The sequence below is a fragment of the Petromyzon marinus genome, chromosome 10 (genome assembly GCF_048934315.1).
Source record: "Petromyzon marinus isolate PM22_M1 ecotype Great Lakes invasive population chromosome 10, UKy_Petmar_22M1.pri1.0, whole genome shotgun sequence".
NCBI lineage: Eukaryota > Metazoa > Chordata > Hyperoartia > Petromyzontiformes > Petromyzontidae > Petromyzon > Petromyzon marinus.
Window position 1 is genome coordinate 7,352,472 of NC_133676.1, and position 14,137 is coordinate 7,366,608.

The following is a 14,137-nucleotide window of genomic DNA, read 5'->3' on the forward strand; positions in this document are numbered from 1 at the left end:
AAGAACAAAAACAACACGATTTAAAGGCAGTCTAAACGTGGATCGGTTTGGCTTTTTAACAACTGCCGGTAGCAGGCGGCTGCACTGCTACGCCATCAGCAGGGTTAGTGATTGGGGCGGGCGGCCAGCTGCCTCATCGACAACCTTAAACTCTGCAGCCAACGCTTGCTCATCCTTGATCCAGCCTCCCTGCGGCCCATCTGACAACGCTGCTGTGCAGCCACGCAGACGGCCACGGCCATCTCAAGGATGCCGCAGCAGCGACTTGAGAGCTCGTACCATGGGGCGGCCGGGCCCAGAATTCCTGCCGTCTGTCTTTTTTGGCACCGGTGATGAGGGTAACAAAGATCCCACATCGTTTCCCAATTTACACGCAAAAAAGGAAAGAAATCTGTCCACTGACAACTAACCACCATCTCCCCTATCCCTTCCCTCCCCCCTCTCAACTTCTATACCTCACACAATAGGGGGGGGGGGGCTCATTTTGAATGAATTGATGAATGGGATGAGCACACGAACGACTAAAAACCAAATAAGGGAAATTACTCTGCTTGGGTTGTAGGTATGTACAGTCTTCAGCAAAACCTACTCCTTGAAAGAACGGGGGGGGGGGGGGGTGGAGATAAATCTTGGGAGCTTTACTTGTTAGCACACGGGCACTCATAGATAATGCAATATATTCTGTCTCTGGCTACTAACAGAGACAATTTAATAATAAATGCACGTATGCATCACGGTCTGCATTGGCGCAAAGACCTATAAGCGCACCTCCCCATATATCGCACGGAGTCACGCTGGAAGATGTGTGCAACATTCAGGTGTGCAACTTCAGGAAACAGTCCCCAAGTGTGCCGGGCACACTGATTCCTTCGCAGCTGTTGTGTGTGACCATACAAGAGCGAAAAGTAGACATTTGTTTGAGAGTAAGAACCAGGGAGTGTCACAGTGGGCGTGAGAGAGCACTCCCAAATCCTCACACAAGAGCACACGCTCTTATCCCCAAATGGACTGCAACAGTACTGGTGGTCCAACGCAGTCGTACGTCCCAACTGTGTTCCCATGCGGGTGGGCAGGAGAAGAACAGGGATAATAGGCTTACGGATTGGGCGTGCTGTGGGAGGAACGTCTCAACAGAACTTGAAACACAAGGATATCCCCTTACTCATGCCCAATAAAAGCATAGCTTATTAGTTTTACACAGCTGCGCACATCTATTTACGCATTCCAATATTAATGTCCTCATGAAATGAAGTTGTTGATGTAGATTACTCGCCCTAGTCATAGGAATGTGGAATTTCCACCACTGGCTCAGGGCTGTAAACCAGGAGATGAGCACCACCTCAATGCTTATTTGTGCAGGAAATAACGTTTACTTTCGACTATGAAATTAAAAATAAGGGGGAGGGGGAAAAAAAGTCTCCAAATCTGTATACGGCACCATTTCACATTCTCTTGCTCTGGATATTTTCTTCAATTGGGCCTCTGCACAAAAGGGCCCCCAAAAGGGAATTCATTCCTTAAATGTCGAGTGAGCCGCACCTAACAGCCAGCGGGGCTTCATTGCCTCTGCCTTGACAAACCCAGACATTCCAGTCTCACCGAGCTGCACTTAAAAACGCCGCCTGTTTTGGCCGTTGACAAAGCTGCCTTACCTTGCTGGCCACTTTGTGCTGGCGAGTTCATTTTCTCTCGATGTCTTGCTCGGAAAAAAAAAGTAAAATACAGTAAGAAAAATGTTTGGTTGGGTAACAAGAATGGTGCGTCTTCCTGAAGAATGATTTTATATTTCAACTTATGTCGTGTCTGCTATAATCATACGTTATTAGATGTTTAAATCTAAATTCTGAATGTTTACATCTTAAAGACAATTGTTCTTTTTAAAATGTTAAATGTACAGCACTTTTGTCAATCTATTGCCGGACAGGGGCCTCACCACACCATGTAGGTCGTGAGGATATGTGACCAGATGTCACCACACTGGTGGTCCAGTGTGGGTTGGTGAAGGCAGGGAAAATAGACATGGGAGTATAGACGTAGAGTACAACAATGGATTTTTCTGCAATGCCTTTTGCTGACCATCACGTAGCACAGCAACAACCGCTATTCGGCAACAAATGGCAGTGACGTCACCACGGCACTTGTGCCAGGCTATGTGCACTTTAAGGCCACGTGAAGTGTCGAACGCCCGCTGGCAGGAGGTCACGGGACAGACCCAGGTGCCATTGGTTGACGGACTGAGATTACTGGCCGATGCACCATCTGTGCTCCCTACTTTGCCAACTCGCTGCGTGTTAGCCGCCCGACGCTCCGCTCGTTGTTGTGAGCATCGCTCCTCTGCCCTCCGTTGTTGCTGGAGGGTGACTGCCTCCAACTGCCCAGTAGCGTCCTTCACAACCTCCTCTATAGAGGCCGATCATGACACCGATGGTACCAGTTATTGGCAAGTCCACTCAACTCCATATCCTTGCACACCCCTTTAGCACAGTATTCTAACTGTAAATATTACTTTTGAAAATGAATTCTTCCCAAGTGGGAAACACAATCGAGGTTGGGATATTTACACATGTAACTGCACCAACATTTTAAACAAGCATAGTGTATGTATAAGACTGCCATATCTCTGTAGAACTGGCAATGTAACCATAATGATAAACATTTGGCCTCTTGGTGTTATCCCTGCACCTGGAATTTTCCATAAACAACTCAAAAATGTATCCTACAAAAAAAATCCAGCCACATCTTGCAGTGTTTGCAAGAGAATTGTGGCTCAAATTATATTTATTTTGCCAAATCAGGATTATTATGGCATCCCTCTACTCGCGAGCTCCTCCGTTTGTTTTGGCAAAGGTTGAAACTCACTGTGCTGGATTTTGTTCATGTTTTTAAAATAGCAGGACAGAGCAACACATTGATTGGACAACTATTAAACATATGGCTGACCAACTCCCTCCACTCTGATATAATTTAACATGCCATTGCAATAAAAACAATCTGATAACTTTCTCTTCATACAAAATATTATTAATGCTGTATTGGCCACTATTATAAAGTTAGTAGAAATACTACAGAGATGGAGTGATGAAATCAGCTCGTGTGCAGGCGGTTATAGACGATTGCTATATTGCAGGATTTTAAGAGAGTGCGACGGCTTGGGAAGGCCTTCATCCAGCAGTGGATTGATCATGGCTGATTAGGATGATGATGGTGAATATAAATACCTCAGGAACTCTTTTATTAATTCTGTGAGGGGTTTTATTGTCCCTGTAAAAGGGAGTACATCTGAAATATCAGGAGCCGTTTAATTTTTTTCTGTCAGCGACAGAAATGAGGGTTAGGATATTGTAAAAGGTATAGCCCTGCAATCCCCTGCTCATGCCACAGCTGGAAGAAGGGCCTTCACGAGAGAGAGTTCTGGAGAGCCTCTCTGAAACAAGCATTTTGGCTTACTCTTCCACGTTTGTGTTTTTCTCATAACCCTGTTACGTATTCTGCAATGCAACTGATACAGCTACAGTTACTCGCTTGTTTGTTTTTAACTATAATACGGCAAAATTATTTCACTCTTGGAAATGTGACTGCGTAAAGGAACTCGGCATATGCAAGCAGAGAACCTGTGGATTGCTTGTGGCACAGTGCATGTAGGAAAGGGAGCAAGAGGAACGGCTTTCAAGGAGGGGAGCACAACTGGAATAGCATGAGGAATGCTGATATTAAAATAATACAAGGAATTGATTAAAAATGTGTTTCTAAATTACAACGGAATTCATGCATACATAAATTTATAAACATACATTAAAGACATTTAAATGTCAGATTCACATTCTTTACTCTTATAGAATAGTCATTTTATTTTATGCTTTGTAAATTGACAACTCAACGATTGAATTGGTAAACGAAATTAATATTTTCTGAGCCACTGACTGTGCTGTGGGAGATAAGAAAAGCCATTGATCTTATAAAGACAGTTATTTTTAAAGATAAATTAATTTACGAACAGATTATTTCAAAACATAACTCACATTGAGTGCATTAGGCAATGTCATATACTTCAAATATCATCACGACTGTATCTCAGACGAATACACACACTCATTCGGTGTGTACGTGTACAAGTGGGGAGTAGTAGTAGTAGCGGTTAGTGCGCTGCACTACGAACCTGGTCGCCTGGTTTCGATTCCCGCTCACGGCCAACACCACTGATGATTATCTGAACCGGTCCTGGACCTCCCCTAGGTCGACCCAGCCTCAAATTAGTATCTGGTGCAGTATGTAAACATCGCCACTAGGGAGACAAAGCAGCCGGGTGTCATGCTGGCCACCTACACACCCCCCTGGTGTGCTTTGCCAGCCTTCATAATTGCTTGATAACAGCACTTGCCCCAACAATCTATTAAAGGGTATACGTGGGATCTTTGTATTATGTTAAGTGAACACTGACAGTCAGGCCCATTGAGAGAAATGTGGTGTCCAGTACATAATGCTGGCTGAGGGGGCCCATTAAATAAATGACAATATTTCCAATATATAGCCACCGCTGTGGCGAGATGTTAACTACCTCACCTGGTATACAGGAGGTCGTGGGTTCGATCCCGACCCTGTCGCCTGTAGGTTTGGAGTCTGCATGTGTCTCGCCCCGTGGTCGCATGGATTTTTCTCCGGGTCCTCCGGTTTTCCCCTCCACATTTAGAAAAATGTATTTCGAGTATTTGGCTGCTATAAATTTCCACGTGATAAGCCAATTCGTTGAGCTATCATTTGTGGCCAGGTCACCTATGAAAAAGAGCTATATGGCTCAGTGGGCCTTATTTGGTAAAATATCAAGTTAAGTCTACACTGCATATTATATTTTTTGGAGGTTCCTCTAAGCTTCGGGCCCCAGTAGTTAACACCCCCCCCCCCCCCGCCCAATAATGTGTAAGTACATTACTACGAATATTAACGTAATACAAATATTATGGAGTAAATAAAGGGCAGTCTATGGCATGTAGAAATGGGCCACCCAGGCTCGGCAATAGTATATCATGACATAACCAGAGCATAGGTTGTAGTGTGGATGCTGTTGTCAAACCTTCATTCTAAACAGATGTCTGCGAAACAAATGGCTTCCATTTTTGCTATCTAAATGCGCTGCATGTGGCATGTGCGATATAACAGGGGACACCGAGTTTACATGAGGAAATTCCATGCGGATTGAGGCTTTGAAAAGCAGCGTTCTCCCCTTGTGAAAATAATCTCCAGATAAACCCCACGAGCCAACCCCCCCAAAAAAATACACTCCAATATCGGACGCTGCAATGTCGCTCGGCATACATAATTATCGAAGCAAATGTATTGTTTACTTGTACTGAACAGCCTATAATTGAATACATCATAGCGCATTTAACAATGGCATTTATTTCTAAGTCAACCTACTGCATAAAAAATAAAGTGTAGCAATAAATACTGTAAAATGTACTGGGTTTTATGTAACTTATTTTTTTTAAATATATTTGGCAGTGAACACCAGATTGCACGTGAATCATTGTTTCTCGGTACTGGCCATTCGCATGGGGCCCTTTTCGCGGCCTTCCACAATCCGAGTGTGCGAGACACCGCATCGCACAAGGGGTTCCGCGCTGCATTTGTGCGGAGAGACCACACATGGGCTGCGCCGAATTGGGTCCGCACGTGTCATGCAACGTACATCATCTGCAGCTCACACCTGCAGCTCATCACCCAACCAACTTACCAGGAAATCAAGAACGATTGGCGGTGATAAAAAAAATGCACAGCTGTTTCCAAATTAAAGTGGTCAGATTCTCTACGTCCCTAGCATGGAACACCAAATGGCCCAGGAAGCTTGTAGGTTGCTTAAAGCTCTCGTAGCATACATTTTTATCATCATTTTTTGGTATCCCCCCCCCTCCCTCCCCGACGAAAATGTGTCCCAATTGTGCTATCAGTATCATGTCCATAATCTAGTTTTTTTTTGGGTTAGATCGCGTAAATATATAATTGTGTCGTTAAACCCGCCACCACCCTACACAGCCAATTAGTAAGGTTTGTCACGCAAACAGAACATGCCAATTCGTCACGAGCACAGCACACCGGTGTGTTGGAGAGCAAAGCCACGACATTTACAATCTGAGTACGACGTTTCGCCAATATTTGCAATTAGCTTCATCAGGCGACAATCATCATGTCGTGAAACAGATAATCCACTTGGATCTCATTTTGGAAAACAGCCCGCAGAACCAGATATCACATAACTGCCTCTGAAATCCCTTCAAGATACGTTAAAATTTTAAATACATCTTCCACTTTTATGTTTAATACAGTTTGCAAACACCACTTTGTTTACATTGTTTTGCTGTTTTAAGTTGAGTGCGGTCACCAAAACAAGCCGCCTCTTCTCTTGATGTGAAGTTGTTGGACTTCCCTTTCAGATGTGGGTCAAACACATGCCAAGTGAGGAGGGTGAATGCATCGGGCTTTTGCCAGAGAGATGTTGAAGTCAGGATGATGTTGGCAGCCTGGTGAACACTACAATATGTTCACAAAGCAGAGTGAATGTTTTCTCAAGTCACAGAATTCTTGTTTTATTTGGAGAAAGATCATAAAATACCTTCACTTTGAGCCCCTCATACAAGAGTAAACGTATAGATTCGGCAGCGGTTTTATGTTACCATTTACTGTTGACTGTTGTTAATAATGTCAGTGTTGCTCTTGCTCATACTTTTATTTTGTTATTGCTATTGTCAATGCTATTATAAACTTTTAAACCTTCATTATTATTGTGGCAAAACATTAACATTTGTTTAACGACCAATCGTCAGATGTGGTTTCAAGTGAATATCTATCTTGTTTTTTTTATATATATAAAAGCCTTTATAGAAACAGATACAAATCTACAGCAACCAACCACTGTGGCCTCAACTTGTCTCAGGATAAAGAGCGCACAAACTTACTGAGGGACCAAACACATTGCCACCAAATTCGTCTCCCATTTGCTTCTCTTCATACTCTTGCACCAGCTCTTGTCCGCTGTAATGTGCACTAATACCTACCTTATTGAGGGCGATATTGGCACGTAAAATAAAGATTGATTGAATGATTTAGCTCGCGCTTGAGCTTTCTCTCATACCCTTCTGTCCATCTCATAACCCTGGCCTCCTCCCCACCCTCACTTCCACACCAAAAAAATATCTTCTGCAATTCTATCCATTAATTCCCAACCCTCTCTCTACCCCCTACACCTCCTCTTCCTCACCGCTGCATCTTTGCCCCTTCCACTCTGCCCCACTCCCTTCTCGCACCAATGCCCCCCCCCCATCCATATCTGGGACTCTCACTTAGACTAAACAGGGATTAAGGGTAATCGGAGCCCTGCGACAACACTCGATATCATGGCCCCACGCATGGATTCCTGACTACCGGAATCTGCCTCCGCAGACGGCCCCTAGGTAACGATTATAAGATAGAGCCTGTGTTGCACTGTTTTTTAAAGCTCAGCATTTTAAATATTTTTGGGGATTCAGCAATAAGCATGAACACTCAGGCATGAAACAAAAAAAATCTCATATCAATACTATTGTGTTATTTTATGTTTTTGAATTGAGATTTTTTTTGCGACGACAAAAAAATTAGGGCATTGTGAACCGAGTGTTGGGAAAAAAGGAATTGGATAAATGTTTCATTAAAACTATTGTGCCACCCCTTGCCTTTCACACAATCCCATATGCATACCAGAGGGACTGCACCACTAATCATTTGAGCAATGATTTACAATGTGTCAAACCGAAGTGTCACTTTTTTCCACAGCCAGGCACTCAGGACTGAGACAATGATGGATGCAAAAATAAAAAAGGCTCGCTCAGTGCAAACATTTTGGTCCCCATCTCTTGTTGACCTCGATCTTTAAAATCACTTTCCAAGAGCCTCTTTGCATTATGGTTGTGGATTTAGTTGTTGAACTTTTATTTGAAACGGAACTTTGGATGTCTCAAAGCAAGTAAAAAAAAGTTCAAATAATCTACCTTGGATCAGCTTAAACAATCTACCTTGGATCAGCTTATCACTGAATTCAGGGCAGTCAATTAACCTGAAATCCCTGGGCTATATTGCTCCTTTCACAGTGAATATATGATAGTCTTTATCAAAATCATCATGTTCAAATATTTCATTAGATCCAATACCGATTCCAGTTCATGTTAAAACTGAAAACAACTGATTTTATTCATTTAATAATAACGATAGTGACATAAACGCCATGATTATCATCGCTGATATTTATGTATGTACAGAGGCTGTGTTTGTTTTTTAGGGGTTATGACACAGTGAGTGGTTAATTGGGCCATTACTTGAGTCCACATTCCTCGTGCTCGCAGACAGTGCCGTGAGATCTGCAACGCCCACGAGCAGTTGAGGCAACCACCTTAAAGTCCCATCAACAAAGGCGGCACACTCCACGCGGCCTTGCTGGCCACACATCACCACAGTGTCAGGATTGAGATGGAAAACCCCTTGTCAAACAAGAAAAAAAATGCGTTGCCCCCACCTACCCACACACCCAGTACTTCTGCCGAGGTTTTATTTCTTGTGCAGAAAACTATGGCCATGAATGGGAATTTATTTTTCATAGACTGAAAAAAGCCCTAAACGACTACGGATGTATGCACCATTACACTCCAGCAGGCTTCTGGACACGGCTCTGTGAAAGTATTTACGGTACAGCATGGATGTGGGTGCAAGTATGTATGATTCCTGAGCAATGAAAGCCACATGAGTGTAGTAGGCCTATTGTGCATCCATCAGTTGATCTGCTGATATGACCTGCTGATGTTGAAGCACAAACAGCCATTATCACCACTACCATTAAACCAATGATCCGAATCCATGACCATTGCCAAGTTATTGCTCATTCGCCATATTTCTGAAAACGTGTAGGCGTTTAGCATTTGCTAGTAATTACATTAAAGTAAGTGCACAGTAGCAATTACAAATGGAACGGTGGTTAGTACACTGCATTCTGAACATCGTGGGTCGAGTTTGAATGCCAGCTACGGGTGACATGAGTGGTCAGCAACATCTAAACTAGTATTGGGCCCCCTTTCACAAACTAACTCGAGTAGTGAAATAGGGTAAAAAAAACCCTAAGCTTTATAAGGTTCTTCGTTCATCCAACATATGAATGCAAAGGGCTGTAAATTATCAGTTATCATCATCAGCCATGATGAGGCCAAGCCATCCCCATCTCTCATGATCCTGTAATGTCACAATCAACCCAGCACCTGTCCACGAGCTGATTTATGTGCTCCGTTTATGCGCTGGATGTCCTTCTCAGGCGCGTTGCATCCCTTGGCTGTCACTCGATTATTCTCGACCACCAACAAATTGTTAGGATTATTATTAATTGCAAAGCAGGAAACACACGAACATGGTTAGTTTTTCCCACCTGATGACGGATGCTAGTGTTGCGCCCGAAACGTCGTGATTTATTTTATTTTATACCTACGTGACTTTACCGAAAAGAACTAAAGTGTATGGATTCCTGCAGTCACGAAAGCTTCAAATCAAGAATGGTTAGCTTGGTAAAAGTTTGAGAAATGCTTTCGTTTTTGGACTGACTTGAAAAGAATTGGACGACACCGGCTGATCAACACAAGGCGTTTGCCACTAGAGGGCATTTCAAATTCGAAAGCAAGCGTTGAGACTATTAAAGTGAACGTGTGCTATTAAACTCTTAACATGACATCCACGACGTACAACACTGACATTCAATGATGTTTCTATACAGAGGGATGATTTAAAAGTGAACTATTTAAATTTTCACAATCCAATTTGATTTCTAATTACTGCACCACACAAGATATATATTTGAATTTTGTATGACCTCATGTCTGTATATAACCTCATACAGACATGAATTGGTTTATGAAAAAAGGTGAATTGCATGTCATCACTGCTTACTTTGGGAAAGTAGTAATGGTAACATTAAGTAATATTAGTAACTGCGTGTCAGCCCCTCACCTTCAAAAACACACGTACTGACCAATGTGATTAAGTATGGATACATAAATTAAATATCTTGGATAATATAACGTTTAACAAAATCTAAAACAACCTAAAATGTCATATATCAACTGGCACTCACTGAACATATGTTAAATGGCCAAAAATGGTTATATCTCTGCACGCATTCCAAACATATCCCTTTTCTCCGAGTCAGAGAAATGTATAAAACGTGCTCTTAATAAAACAAAACTGCACTCTGAGACAGGTGACATGTAAGAAACGCAGCTGGCTGCCCACTGCCAATTAAATGTCACTGCAGCGGAAGATGAAAGCCATGCTTCATCCTGGCCAGTGCAGACTGCTCAGAATGGCGAGTTGGTAAAGTAAGGAGTCAGGACTGGTTCAGATAATATCACTCGACAAATATGTTTATAACCATGGCCAGGGAATAGAACTTGGCGTGCCAGGCTTACGGTGCAATGCGCTAAAACCGTATTCTCCGGATTATAAGACGTATCCCCCCCCCTCCCCCGCGTTTTAAAGCAAAAGTGAGGAGTGTGCCTTATAACCCGATTGGTGCGTATGTGTAATCAGACGTGTGTAACGTTGTATTATTGATACCGATCATATGTTTTCTGTGCGTCGCATTTTCGTCTTAGAATCCGGAAAATACCACACAAAGTGAAATGGTGTTTCGTCACTTATTGAGCCATGTGCTTGTGGCGGGGGGCCAGCAACAGCCACGCAGGTGACACGGGCCCTAAGATTAATTGCACATTCTCTCTGCTGCCAGTGTTCCTCGGCGCTTCTGCGCTCCATCAGTGACTGTCACCAGTTTTTAATCAAGAAAAGCCAGGGGGTTGGGGGGGACATTCCGCATTCCAAAGGGTCATAAAACTCCACATTATTTTTTGTTGGCCGGTTTTTTTTTCTCTGTCGCCCACAGACTAAACTGAAATTAGGTCCAAATAAGAAAACAGCACTTTGCATACCACAGCTTGAATTCAACGCACGAATGCACATGTTGAATTATACAACCCAACATTTGAGAGCTCAAATCTCATGCACAGCATGGAGCCATGCATGCATCTGGAGTTACTGGTTTGGTGTGTGATGCTCTCCGCATGATATATCCGATTAATAATAATGTCCAGCCCTCTGAATGATCCATTGTTAGAGGAAGGCCCTCACCTCAATGTGTCGGTCATGGGGATTGTATAACCATATTTCACCAGGCTGGACAAGTGCGAGTTAGTGATTTGGGGGTGGCAGATGGTGGGCAGGACCAATTCAGAAGTCAACACTCGCCACTAACGTTAAGAGCCGTGGCCGGTTATCGGAAGTCAGATGGCAGGGTTCACAGCGCAGTGCGTGGACCATTGCCCCATTCTCCTTTCGTGCAGTCTGTTCTCCTATAACATGTCGGTAGTTGCATTCATGAAGAACACCGCGTTTTGTAAGAATCGCGTTTTAATGAATGATATGTAATATAGGGAAAAGCACAGTTCGCGACAGCACATGAGATGCGTATGCAGGCTGAACAAAGACTGAGGCGTGCGGGGAGCATCTCGAAGCATCCAGCAGCATCCCGCCTTATGCGATGCTATGCCGAGGCAGCTGTACAACCGCTTATTCCTACTCGGGCGACGTAGTTCTGTTCACTTAATCGCGTTATATCCAATTCGAATCCTTGTTACAAAAAATGTATGTTCCCTAGTACATTCATCGCGTTATACTCAATTCGCGTGGTAAAAACACGCAGCGTTATCGGAGAACAGACCTATCTGGAATAGCAATGCAGATCTACGTGTTGGGCACACAGTGTGGCACGCCATTACAACACCCAGCGAGTGCCTTCTACCAGGGCTTGGTTTCTCACGGAATTCTTTTCGGAGCTTCACAACTCCCTCCCGACCTCCACCCCCCACGAACCCCGGGCCTCGGGGTGGACGAACATTTTCTGGAGCTCAGCCCCAGACAGCTCCGGCTGAAATTAAGACTCGGTGTCCATACTGTGCAGTTATATTATAATAATCGACAATAGAGCCATTCATTCACAACCACAACGAATCCAGGGGCACGTGAACTGAACAACTGAGCAAACGCGTGCGTGGGTTTTGGTGGGTGCGTGTAACGCAATGCAGGGAAGCGTTGGAGAGACGTGGCTAACATTAGGTGACTCAGCAGCTGTTGTTACCTGTCCATGGCTGATCATCGTATTGCGATGCAACGGGCCGGAAGCTTGAGAGCAGTAGCAGCAGCGGTAGCAGCAGGAGCCTGGGGTGAGGGTAACTCGACCCGCACCTGCACCACGGGACCCACCACACGCACGCCTTTAGTCAGTCTCCCAAATACTCCAAACACACACTCCCAATAACAATATATACGTACAACATTCAAATACACTCGCTTCCGAGATATCTGTCCAGCGTGGAGGAGTAGATCGTATACTATATAGAGGGGCTTCCTTGAACTCCCTCTAGGGAGTTGAGTGCATGTTAACATAATTCGTAAAAGGCTACATATGTTTGTTCAGCAACTTTTCATGAAAACTTGGTCACAACGCAGACATCTCCTAGCATAGCGATGCATTGGTACAGCCACAACTACAACCACAAGTTAACCCAAATCGCAGACAATTCTAACGGATGCGCAAACATCTACCTTGTTTAGCAACTTTCATGGCAACTTGGAATCGTGCGCGCAATCCCTATTAGCGCACGGCGCACGCAATCCCTATTAGCGCACGGTGCACGTACGGCCAATAGCATCCCATATCACTGCGAACGACTGACTGATAGACATGGACACGGGTGAACTTTCTGAGTTTAGGCTTGTCTCGTGGAGGACTGGCCGCAACAACCACCACCACCACCACAACCACCACGTACCGTGTTGTCATCTTCACGGTCCGACCAGCCTGCGCGTGCGTGGCTCCGTGCTGGTGCGGCGAGATGATGCTCACTGCCGAGCTCACGCTGCGAGCTTTAGGAGCGAACCACGGAAAGTTTCTGCCAGTGGGGCTGTTGCTACTGCGGGCTCGACAAACGCGCGTTTCCCTCCACCCCCCCCCCCCCCAAAACACCCCTTTGTCTCGCCTCGCATAGAAAAAAAATTCTTACTCTCCACCCCCAACCCCCCTTCCCCCCCTCCCCCCTCCATGACTCCGGACACACAGAGACGTACAGACCTAAAGGATTGCTCCGGCTAGGGGTGGGGACTGGGTCTTCGGGAGACAAATCGCAAACACCACCGCTGTTCATTGGCTCAGAGTTGTTCAGCAGCAGCAGCAGAAGCAGCAATGCCCTTACCTGCCCAGAGGCAACATGCGTTAGATTTCCATGCCCCTGGTTGCACTATTGCTCGTGCGACGGCCCCATTCTAAACGAGAAACACCTCGCGAACTATCCAGTGCTTTGTTGCACTCTTGTGCACGTGTGGACTGTTTGAACTAAGAGGGGCTATCAATTTCAGTGGCTTTCTGTAGATGGAGAGGTAATTCATCAGAGTAATCATGTACATGTGAATAAACGTAATAATAAAACAAAAAATCACAGTCCTACGACAATCCGCTGCCGGATGAAGGCCTCCTGCACACATTGGGGGTTGTTTGACCATACTTCGCCATGCTGGAGAGTGTGAGTTGGGAAGTGGGGGCCCAGAAATGGTTCATAAATAAATCGGCACTTATTAGTCGTGGCTGGAAATCAAACTAAGGATGCTGGGTTCATAGTGCAATACACGATTCATAATGCCACCACTCCACTCTGTGATCACACCTATATGGTCGTGTGTGTTATGTGCAAGCGGCAACAGGCTTTGTCCATTTTTTATCGGTTTTAGCGTCACACTCTACTAGAGGTGAATTGCTTGGTTTACAGATAATAGTGATTGTAAATCTGTAAACGTTCAGTACGAGACGTAAAACATTGTTTAACTTTTTAGCCTGATCCTGTCCTATCATTGAAATATTCAGTCTCTGGGCTGTCATTGTTGTCGGCACAAATTCAAAAGATTAGTTTTTTGGGGATTTATCTAATTAAACACAACAATATTTGTGCCAAGTTGCAGCATTTTAGCCTACCAGAACATCATCATAATTTACATCAGCCAGTAATATAAAATGTAAACAAAAACATAACAA

The 14,137-nt window shown here is 44.3% G+C and overlaps 1 protein-coding gene across 1 annotated transcript in view; it reads right to left on the reverse strand.

Moving 5' to 3' along the window:
* Positions 1 to 13,060, reverse strand: part of LOC116941013 (uncharacterized) — a 94,833-nt gene extending 81,773 nt beyond the window's left edge. Inside the window, exons 1-2 of the mRNA XM_032951550.2 lie at positions 12,885 to 13,060; positions 12,191 to 12,297 (exon numbers count right to left, since the gene is read on the reverse strand). Of these exons, the coding sequence (XP_032807441.2) occupies positions 12,191 to 12,297; positions 12,885 to 12,895 (118 nt within the window). The 5' untranslated portion in view covers positions 12,896 to 13,060. The remainder of the gene's footprint in view (positions 1 to 12,190; positions 12,298 to 12,884) is intronic.
* Between the last annotated feature and the right edge of the window lie 1,077 nt (positions 13,061 to 14,137).